This window comes from Coffea eugenioides, unplaced genomic scaffold (genome assembly GCF_003713205.1).
Source record: "Coffea eugenioides isolate CCC68of unplaced genomic scaffold, Ceug_1.0 ScVebR1_1471;HRSCAF=2324, whole genome shotgun sequence".
Lineage (NCBI taxonomy): Eukaryota > Viridiplantae > Streptophyta > Magnoliopsida > Gentianales > Rubiaceae > Coffea > Coffea eugenioides.
In genome coordinates, this window is record NW_020861876.1 from 30,850 (window position 1) to 42,474 (window position 11,625).

An 11,625-nucleotide genomic window follows, 5' to 3' on the forward strand; every position below is an offset into this window, starting at 1 on the left:
GAATGTGAGGAGATGCCCGAACTGGTCGAAGACGACTGCCTAGAAGAGGAGTCAGCTGGGGAGGCTTGCTCGCCTACACGAGGAGAAGTAGGTTGCTTGGTGGCACGGCGAGTGCTAACCGCCCGCGTTAAGGAGGACGAGCAGCTACAACGCGAAAACCTTTTCTACACCCGCTGTAAGATAGGCGACAAGGTGTGTAGTCTCATCATCGACGGTGGGAGTTGCACGAACGTGGCCAGTTTGCTCATGGTTGAGAGTCTAGGACTCCCCACTACCAGGCATCCAAATCCTTACCGCCTCCAATGGCTAAGTGAGGATGGTGAGGTACGAGTCTTCAAACAGGTACGCATTCCCTTTTCAATTGGTACTTACACTGATGAAATCGTGTGCAACGTAGTACCAATGCATGCTACGCATATCATTTTGGGAAGGCCCTGGCAATTTGACAAACACGTCACATTCGATGGAAGAGCAAATAAGTACACCCTTTTGCACGATGGCAAACGTAAGGTCCTTACACCTCTCACACCTGCACAAGTTTATGAGGACCAACTACTATTGCAAAGGGAGTGTGAACAAGACCGTCAAAGGAGGAAACTAAAGGCAGTCGACCCTGGTAAAGGCTCCACGTCTACGAGTGAGCCATCAACCAAGGGTCAAGGGAGCACACCTAGGGGTACACATGACAAATCACCTACCGCACCTACCACTAGGAAGCACAACATGATTATTAAGGCTAAAGATGTTAGAAAAGTGGTGAACTCTAATCAGCCTATACTTCTCATGATTTGCAAGCATGTGCTCTTGGATGTTGCTGAGCTCGACAAGGCGTTGCCTGCGAGCATAGTTGCTCTTTTGCAAGAATTTGGGGATGTTTTCCCTGACGAGGTCCCTGATGGCTTACCACCCATTCGGGGAATTGAACACCAAATCGACCTCATTCCTGGAGCACCATTGCCCAACAAACCTGCCTACCGCATGGGCCCTGAGGAGACCAAGGAGTTTCAAAGGCAAGTTGATGGCCTCTTAGGTAAGGGTTGGGTAAAGGAAAGTCTAAGTCCTTGCGCTGTGCCTGTGATACTTGTTCCCAAAAAGGACGGTACTTGGCGCATGTGCACTGACTGTCGGGCTGTGAACGCTATCACTGTCAAATATCGTCATCCCATTCCTAGACTTGATGATATGCTTGATGAACTCGATGGTGCCATTATTTTCACCAAAATAGACTTAAGGAGCGGCTATCATCAAATTCGGATGAAAGAAGGCGACGAGTGGAAAACAGCCTTCAAAACCAAACATGGTCTCTATGAGTGGCTAGTCATGCCTTTTGGCTTAACTAATGCCCCTAGCACCTTCATGCGACTAATGAACCATGTGTTGAGACACTTTATTGGCAAGTCTGTCATTGTTTACTTTGATGGCATCCTGATCTATAGTCGTAGTGAGCATGAGCACCTAGAGCATGTGAGAATAGTTCTTGAGACACTTCGACAGGCGCGTCTTTACGCCAACCTCAAGAAGTGCACCTTTTGTACTAACGAGCTTGTGTTTTTAGGCTATGTGGTAAGTTCGCAGGGCATCAAGGTGGACAAATCCAAGATTGAGGCCATCGAGCAATGGCCAACTCCCACGTCCGTCCCTGACGTGCGCAGCTTTCTTGGATTGGCGGGCTTTTACCGGCGCTTTGTCAAAGATTTTAGCACCATTGCCGCCCCGTTGACCGCCGTGACAAAGAAGAATGACAAGTTCCACTGGGGAGAATCACAAGAACAAGCATTTCTCGCCCTCAAGGACACACTCACACATGCGCCTGTGTTAGCATTACCAAATTTTCACAAGACTTTTGAAATTGAATGTGATGCTTCTGGTGTAGGTATTGGAGCGGTCCTCATGCAAGACAAGAGGCCTTGTGGCTTCTTTAGTGAGAAACTGGGGGGAGCTGCGTTAAACTACCCCACGTACGACAAGGAGTTGTACGCATTAGTGAGGGCTTTGGAGACTTGGCAACACTATCTTCGCCCTCGGGAGTTCGTGATACACACTGATCACGAGTCATTGAAGTACCTCAAGGGACAACCCAAGTTAAGCAAGCGACATGCCAAATGGGTAAGCTTCATTGACACCTTTTCGTATGTCATTAAGTATAAGACTGGCAAAACGAATGTAGTGGCTGATGCATTATCACGTAGACATTCGTTGCTTGCCTTTCTGGATGCCAAGTTACTAGGGTTCGCATTGGTTAAGGAACTCTACACAAATGATCATGACTTTGGTGATATCTATGTTGCTTGTGTTAAGAACCCGCATGGAAAATACTTCTTGCATGATGGATTTCTATTCCATGTAGATAAACTGTGTGTACCTAATTCTTCCATTCGTGATCTTTTGATTCGAGAGGCACATAGTGGTGGTCTCATGGGCCACTTTGGCATCACCAAGACTCTGGCCATGTTGCAAGAGCACTTTTACTGGCCTCATATGCGTAGAGATGTTGAACGCATGGTTGGTAGATGTGCTACTTGTCACAAGGCAAAGTCTAAGACAAATCCATATGGCTTGTATACCCCATTACCTATCCCTCACCATCCTTGGGTTGATTTGTCTATGGACTTTGTATTAGGATTGCTGATACGAACCAAGAGACACCATTGCGAACTATTCGAGTTCCCCTAGGACCTGTAACTCGAGCACAAGCTAACAAGATGAGGGAGGAACTCCAAGGACTTGTTCATGAGATACAAGGCCAAGAAATTGTCCCCAAGGTCATTGAGAGTCTTGAGCATGAAGGAATGAAAGTCATCCATGTAGTGCACGTCAAAGAGAACCATGTGTGACCCTTCTCTAGTCACATTTGCTGTTTTAGTTAAGTCATTGTAATAAGGGCTTAATGGTCCATAGTCTTGCTTTAATTACCTAAGCGATGACCTCATACGGTTATTTACCTAAGCGATGACCTCATAAGGTTGTTTACCTAAGGGATGACCTCATAAGGTTGTTTACCTAAGGGATGACCTCATAAGGTTTGGTCAAGCCCACAATTCTTAGTCTTATGGAAATAGTCAAGCCTACAATTGTTAGTCTTAGTCAAGACCACAACTCTAGACTAGTTCCACATTTAGTTGTTCATCTCTATGTAAGGCTATAAATAGCCCACACTTCCAATGGTTTTAGGCATTCAATCAATAAATCAGATTTTGAGAGTTTTCTTGGTTTCTCCAAGGCTTCTTGAATACCTTAGAATTTCTCTAGGTGTTCGTGACTTATCAATCTAGAATCGCACTAGGTTGTGGCGTCTTCTACCATTATACCAAGGTTCGTTAACCACGTGATTAACGGGTTGAGGTCATCCGCTCCAAACTTGGTGTCCTCTTGTCGATCCTGAAACTAATCTTTTACGGGTTTCGTCACAAGGTTGGCGACGTTCGTATCAGTTGGTAATCAGAGCTAGTTAAGAGGTATCACGTTATATCCCTTTATTTATTTCCTTTCGAGTCAAGTTGTCCAAAATTCTGTTTTCGTGTTCTAAGTTTGCTATCCGCAATTTCCAGATTTGTTGCATCGTGTTCTTGCGTTATTTTTCCAGATTTGTTGCATCATAAACTTGCGTCTAGTTGTTGTTAATTGCTGTGGTTAGCCTTGTTTAGTCCAGCCTTTTTTTTTGTGTCTTATTCTTGATTCTTTGTTTGTGTTTGTGTCTTGTTTCTATCCTGTTATATCCATTCAATTCCAGTCTTTTGTTCTATTTGATCATTCGAGGTTACTGTTCATCCGAAAAAAATCAGTTTGTAGCAAGGGTTTTAGAAGTCCTATCTAGTTATTACCTTGTGTTCTTGTTTACATACAAAAAAAAAATAGCTGGCTAACCTTACAAAAATTCCTGGAAATCTGTCTTGACCAAAACTTGGGTTTCTTGAAGTTCCTAATTGTTTAAAACCACAATCTTGAAGTTCTTGGAACTTTAGTTGGGATTCTTGAAGACAACCAAAATCTGTCTTGATCAAATCGTGAAAATCTTGGATTGTTTGGGGAGGAAATCATCTTCAATTTCGTGTTTCTTGAATTCTGGAAATTAACATCTTGAATTCTTGAAAGAATCTTGAAGTTTCTGGGTTTTGGGAACCAAATCTTGGTAAACAACAAGGCTGCAAAATTCCAGCTGCCAAAATCCTTGTCTTCACCACAACAATCTTCTTTCTTGACTAAGAACATTTTAGCCACGAAATTTGACTCTTCTTGGCTGATTATAAAACAAAAACAAAGGAAGAAGAAGAACATTCAGCCTATTCAAGTCAAATTTCCCAATCTATTCAAGTCAAATTTTCCAACCTGTTCAAGTTAAATTTTCCACCCTTGTTCCCAAAAACAACCAAATCAGTTCCAATCTTGAACTTGACCTTAGAATTTGTGGGAACCAGCAAATAGGAAGACTAATCCTTGTTTCCAAAGGATTAAGGAAGAAAAGTCAGTCTTGGGTTTCCAAAACAGTCCTACCGCAACACAAATTCATCTTCTATTCGGATTCCATCTTTGCAACCATTGGGGAATTTCTGTCCAATCATTAATTCTGGAAATTTTTATGCATCATTAGGTCAGTTTTAAGTGTCATTCTGAATCCTCTAAGTGTCCATTTATCTACCAAAACACTGCCCAGAAATGCAGCAACCAGCAGCTCAAAATTCCAGTTTTGAGTAGAGTTTTATCTAGGATCCTTAAAATTCAACTTTGAGTCATTCATTGAGTCGTGGTCAGTCCCTTCATCTTTTGTTCTTTTTTTGTTCAAAGTGCTACAATCTTGTGACCCTGGTTGGTAAGTCGATCCACACTAGAATGAGTTCTAACTTCTTCGAGGAGTTGACCGAGGAGCCTTGAAAATACCTTGGTGAGTTCATTAGAGTGTTCAAACACGAGAGCGAGAGTAAACACGTGAGGAAGTGTGCGAGATAAACTTTACTTCTTTCCATTGTTATTTTTTTACCCTATACTTCACCATGGCTAACGAGGGGGGAGCAAGCTCCCAAGCTTTTGATCTTAAACTTTTCACAGAAGCAATCAAAGGCGAATTGGAACGCATGATGGACCAAAAACTTGAACTGATGCACCAACGCATTGACAGCTTAGAGTTGTCTCATGGAAGCTCCAAAGGCAACCGTGGAAAGGCTTATGCACATGAGTCTAGCGACTCTAACTCAGACAACAACTATGAGCATAAGCAAAGTAGGTCTAAGCGTGACGCTAGGCCTTCAAATGACCACATTCCGGGCATAAAGATGAAAATTCCACCCTTCCAAGGACGATCAGACCCCGATGCCTACTTAGAGTGGGAGAAGCGGATTGAACTTGTCTTCGATTGCAATACTTACTTGGAGGAGCAAAAGGTCAAGTTGGCCGTGGTCGAATTCACCGACTACGCCGTTGTGTGGTGGGATCAACTCTCCACTAGTCGAAGGAGGAGTCGTGAACCTACCATACAAACTTGGACGGAGCTAAGACGACTAATAAGGAAGCGTTTCGTGCCAAGTCACTACTACCGTGACTTGTATCAAAAGCTTCAAACCCTCAACCAAGGAGCACGAAGTGTCGAGGACTATCACAAGGAAATGGAAATACTCATGCTACGGGCAGACATCATGGAGGATCGAGAAGCAACAATGGCACGCTTCTTGAACGGATTAAGGCCCGAAATCGCTGATCAAGTGGAGTTACACCACTATGTGGAACTTGGGGATCTGGTGGAAAAGGCCATCAAGATTGAAAGGAGGATTAAGAGGAGGGGTTTGACTCGGAGTTACTCCAACTTTTCACCCTCTTATCTCCGAACTACACCACCAAAGAAAGAGGATAAAGGGCCGAGTAATTCCATCCCTTCAAGACCGAGGCCGGATATGACTAAGTGGGAGTCTAAGGCAACACCAAAGACTGCCATTGAGTCGATCATGGGGCGAAATCGAGATACTAGATGCTTCAAATGCCAAGGCCGAGGGCATATTGCTAGCCAATGCCCGAACCAACGCGCTATGATCATCTTACCCAATGGTGAGTTTCTCACCGATGATGAAGATGAGAAGGAGGAGTTGCCATCCCTTGAGGAAGAAGAGGAAGCATTGCCCGTCAATGAACGAGTTGGACTCGTTGTCAGACGAGCCTTAGCAACCCAAGTGAAAGCCGCCAACCATGCACAAAGAGAGAACATTTTCTACACCCGTTGCTATATCAAAGGCAAGGTATGTAGTTTGATCATAGATGGAGGTAGTTGTGCTAACGTCGCTAGTGCCTTGATGGTGGAGAAACTAGCACTACCCACTCTACGACATCCAACACCTTATCGTTTGCAATGGTTGAACGATAGTGGGGATGTTTGTGTGACCAAGCAAGTCCAAGTACCTTTCCGAATTGGAAAGTATGAGGACGTGGTGTTATGCGACGTGGTCCCTATGCAAGCATGTCACATACTATTGGGGAGGCCATGGCAATTCGACAAGGGAGTTACATTCGATGGCATTACCAATAAATACTCCTTCAAGCAAGGCGAGAAGAGGATTGTGCTTGTGCCACTCACTCCTATCCAAGTTCATGAAGATCAAAAAAGCCTGATCAAGGAGAATGAGCTTGAGAATGAGAAGAAAAAAATAGAAAAAGCCGAGAGCTCAACAGAAAATGATAAGGCCGAGAAAATTGAGAGGAAAAAGACATATCGTGAGCCGGCCAAAATTGAAAAGAGAGAAAAAAGGCAAAATCTATTGATAAAAGCCAAAATAGTAAGAAAAGCTTTGAGTGTTAATACACCTATCTTTGTACTTTTGTGCAAAGAGGTGTTGGTTGTCACAAGTGATCTTACTAACACTCTACCATCTAGTATTGTCTCTCTTTTGCAGGAATATGAGGATGTCTTCCCCGATGAGATTCCAAATGGACTACCACCAATAAGGGGAATTGAGCATCAAATTGACTTGGTTCCAGGTGCCCCACTTCCTAACAGACCAGCCTACAAAATGGGTCCAGATGAGACAAAGGAGCTCCAACGCCAAATCGAAGAGCTTCTAACAAAGGGATGGGCACGAGAAAACTTGAGCCCATGTGCGGTTCCCGTCATCTTGGTGCCTAAAAAGGATGGAAGTTGGCGAATGTGCACTGACTGTAGGGCCGTTAATGCAATAACGGTAAAATATCGTCACCCTATTCCTAGACTTGATGATATGTTAGATGAGCTATATGGTGCTGTGATTTTCACTAAAATTGATCTAAAAAGCGGTTATCATCAAATTAGGATGAAAGAGGGGGATGAATGGAAAACGGCCTTTAAAACCAAACATGGCTTGTACGAGTGGTTAGTTATGCCATTTGGACTAACTAATGCACCTAGTACGTTCATGAGGTTGATGAACCACGTACTTCGTCCATTCCTTGGAAAATTTGTAGTTGTATATTTTGACGATATCCTGATTTATAGTAGGAGCTTAGATGAGCATGTTGAACATGTGAAGCTTGTTCTTGATGTACTTCGAAGGGAAAAGCTCTATGCTAACCTTAAGAAGTGCTCCTTTTGTACTGATCAACTTGTCTTCCTAGGCTTTGTTGTGAGTAAACAGGGAATCAAAGTGGACGAGGAGAAGGTTAAAGCAATTCGAGAATGGCCTACTCCAAGCACGGTGGGTGAGGTACGTAGCTTCCATGGTCTTGCTAGTTTTTATAGACGATTTGTTAAAGATTTTAGTACCATTGCTGCACCTCTAACTGCTGTAATTAAGAAAAATGAGCCATTTGTGTGGAGAGATGCTCAAGTACGTGCTTTCCAAATGCTTAAACATCAACTCACACATGCACCACTACTTGCATTACCATGCTTTGACAAGATGTTTGAAATAGAGTGTGATGCATCTGGGGTGGGTATTGGAGCTGTCCTAATGCAAGAGGGCAAACCAATTGCATACTTTAGTGAAAAACTCAATGGGGCAGCTTTGAACTATTCCACTTATGATAAGGAGTTGTACTCCTTAATCCGTGCTTTAGAAACTTGGCAACATTACTTGAGACCAAGGGAATTTGTCATACACACTGACCATGAGTCGCTTAAGCACATTAAGTCACAACACAAGTTGAATAAGCGTCATGTTAAGTGGATTGCATTTATTGAAACCTTCCCTTATGTGATTAAGTACAAAGTGGGGAAAACTAATGTTGTTGCTGATGCATTATCACGTCGGTACTCTTTGCTCACTCAACTTGATGCAAGGTTGTTAGGATTTGAATTAGTCAAAGAGTTATACACCAATGACCCAGATTTCTCAGGTATTTATGACTCTTGTGGTTCAGCAACTCAAGGTAAATTCTACATCCTTGATGGATTTCTTTTCTACCTCAATCGACTATGTATACCTAACTGCTCTATTCGCTCTTTACTTGTTAGGGAAGCACATGGAGGTGGCTTGATGGGACACTTTGGCGTAGCTAAAACCTTAGCTATCCTTCAAGAGCACTTCCATTGGCCAAGGATGAAACGAGATGTGGAGCGAATGGTGGCTAAATGCATTACTTGCCACAAAGCTAAGTCTAAACTTCAACCCTATGGCCTTTATAGTCCTTTACCTGTACCTAAGGAACCTTGGACCGACATTTCCATGGATTTTGTTTTAGGGTTGCCTAGGTCAAAGAGGGGAAATGATAGCATCTTTGTTATTGTTGACAGATTTTCAAAAATGGCACATTTTATACCATGTCACAAAACAGATGATGCATCGCACATTGCTGATTTATTTTTCAAAGAAATCATTAGATTGCATGGCATGCCTAGGACAATTGTCTCTGATAGGGATGTCAAATTTTTGAGTTACTTTTGGAAAACTTTGTGGGGAAAATTGGGTACCAAATTGCTATTTTCTACTACTAGTCACCCACAAACTGATGGCCAAACTGAGGTTGTCAATCGTACACTATCTACACTCTTGCGTGCCATCATTAGAAAAAACATTAGAACCTGGGAAGAATGTTTACCCCATGTTGAGTTTGCATACAATCGCACGGTGCATAGTTCTACTCATTTTTCACCATTTGAAATAGTCTATGGTTTTAACCCTTTAACACCACTAGACTTATCACCTTTACCTTCTTCTGAGCACATTAACATGGATGGTGCTAAACGAGCAGATTTTGTCAAGAAATTACACGAGCAGGTACGCCTAAACATTGAGCGAAGGATGGACCAAGTTGCTCAATGGGTTAACAAGGGACGCCAACGCGTTGTGTTTGAACCTGGTGACTGGGTGTGGTTACATCTACGCAAGGAAAGGTTCCCAGTCCAAAGGCGCAATAAATTACTTCCCCGAGGAGATGGGCCGTTCCAAGTCATCAAGCGCATCAATGACAATGCTTACAAACTGGACCTACCCGGTGAGTACAATGTGAGCGCTACATTCAATGTCTCTGATCTATCTCCTTTTCTTGCAGACAATGAAGCTGATTTGAGGACAAATCCTTTTGAAGAGGAGGGGGATGATACGAACCAAGAGACACCATTGCGAACTATTCGAGTTCCCCTAGGACCCGTAACTCGAGCACGAGCTAACAAGATGAGGGAGGAACTCCAAGGACTTGTTCATGAGATACAAGGCCAAGAAATTGTCCCCAAGGTCATTGAGAGTCTTGAGCATGAAGGAATGAAAGTCATCCATGTAGTGCACGTCAAAGAGAACCATGTGTGACCCTTTTCTAGTCACATTTGCTGTTTTAGTTAAGTCATTGTAATAAGGGCTTAATGGTCCATAGTCTTGCTTTAATTACCTAAGCGATGACCTCATAAGTTTATTTACCTAAGCGATGACCTCATAAGGTTGTTTACCTAAGGGATGACCTCATAAGGTTGTTTACCTAAGGGATGACCTCATAAGGTTTGGTCAAGCCCACAATTCTTAGTCTTATGGAAATAGTCAAGCCTACAATTGTTAGTCTTAGTCAAGACCACAACTCTAGACTAGTTCCACATTTAGTTGTTCATCTCTATGTAAGGCTATAAATAGCCCACACTTCCAATGGTTTTAGGCATTCAATCAATAAATCAGATTTTGAGAGTTTTCTTGGTTTCTCCAAGGCTTCTTGAATACCTTAGAATTTCTCTAGGTGTTCGTGACTTATCAATCTAGAATCGCACTAGGTTGTGGCGTCTTCTACCATTATACCAAGGTTCGTTAAGCACGTGATTAACGGGTTGAGGTCATCCGCTCCAAACTTGGTGTCCTCTTGTCGATCCTGAAACTAATCTTTTACGGGTTTCGTCACAAGGTTGGCGACGTTCGTATCAATTGCCTAGATCAACAAGGGGTAATGACTCCATCTTTGTTGTGGTTGATAGATTCTCTAAGATGGCTCATTTTATTCCTTGCCACAAAACTGACGATGCATCTCATATTGCTAATCTGTTCTTCAAAGAAATTGTCCGTCTGCATGGCCTGCCTAAAACTATTGTCAGTGATAGAGATGTGAAATTCTTGAGTTACTTTTGGAAGATTTTGTGGTCCAAACTGGGCACTAGGTTATTATTCTCCACCACTAGTCATCCACAAAGCGATGGACAAACTGAAGTTGTCAATCGCACACTTGGCACTCTACTTCGGGCCTTGATTAAAAAGAATCTTAAGACTTGGGAAGAGTGCCTCCCTCATGTTGAATTCGCCTACAATCGAACTGTGCATAGTGCCACACAATACTCCCCCTTTGAGATTGTTTATGGCTTCAACCCCGTCACCCCCATTGATTTGGTGCCCTTACCTTCCTCTGAGCACACAAGCTTAGATGGGAAAAAGAAAGCTGATTCTGTGCGCAGGTTACATGAGGCCGTGCGAGCAAACATTGAGAAGCGTACGCAGCAATACACCCAGCAAGCCAACAAGCACCGTCGCAAGATGATTTTTGAGCCTGGAGATTGGGTTTGGCTACACTTGAGGAAAGAGCGATTTCCCAAGCAACGCCAAAGAAAATTGTCCCCAAGAGGTGATGGACCATTTCGGGTACTCCAACGAGTCAATGACAACGCATACAAGTTGGAGCTACCTGGGGAGTACAATGTTAGTGCAACCTTCAACGTCGCGGACCTAAGCCCATTTCTTGACGAGGAGGATCCAGATTTGAGGGCAAATCCTTCTCAAGAGGAGGGGACTGATGTGTGCACGAGTCTCGGCCCACGCAATGACCCAGTCCGAGTTCCATCGGGCCCAGTCACACGTGCACGGGCCAAGCTCTTCAAAGAATCACTCCAAGCCCTGGTTCGAGTCGTCCAAGACCAACATGGAGTTCACAAAGATATTGAGGGCTTAGAGAGAGACAATCAAGCCATTTGCACCATGATCCAAGCCCACGAAGACTCAAGTGGGCCTTCAAGAGGACCGGCCCTATAGGGCCGTAGCCTTAGTATTTGATAGATTGGATTAATTTGTCTTCATAGCTCATTGGGCCGGCCCATCTTGGACACCAAGATGGCCGAACTCTTTGCCATTGTTTCCTTAGGTTTTCTTAGTCACTTTGGCCTATAAATAGGCTTGCTTTGTAAGGTTTTAGGGTAGTCGTTTTATCAATAAAATTGGTTTAATTCGTTCCTTCTTCCAAGAAGAGAGTTCGAGCACTTTAACTTGCTTTGGC

At 43.4% G+C, this 11,625-nt stretch overlaps 1 protein-coding gene across 1 annotated transcript; it reads left to right on the forward strand.

Annotated features, from left to right (window-relative positions):
• Positions 1-4,988: 4,988 nt before the first annotated feature.
• Positions 4,989-9,470, forward strand: LOC113755410 (the record flags this gene model as incomplete). The annotated part of the gene is made up of 7 exons (XM_027299416.1): positions 4,989-6,178; positions 6,275-6,680; positions 7,128-7,655; positions 7,746-8,200; positions 8,405-8,431; positions 9,020-9,384; positions 9,442-9,470. Coding segments are annotated over exons 1-7 (3,000 nt in total), but the record flags the coding sequence as incomplete, so codon positions are not given.
• Positions 9,471-11,625: the final 2,155 nt, after the last annotated feature.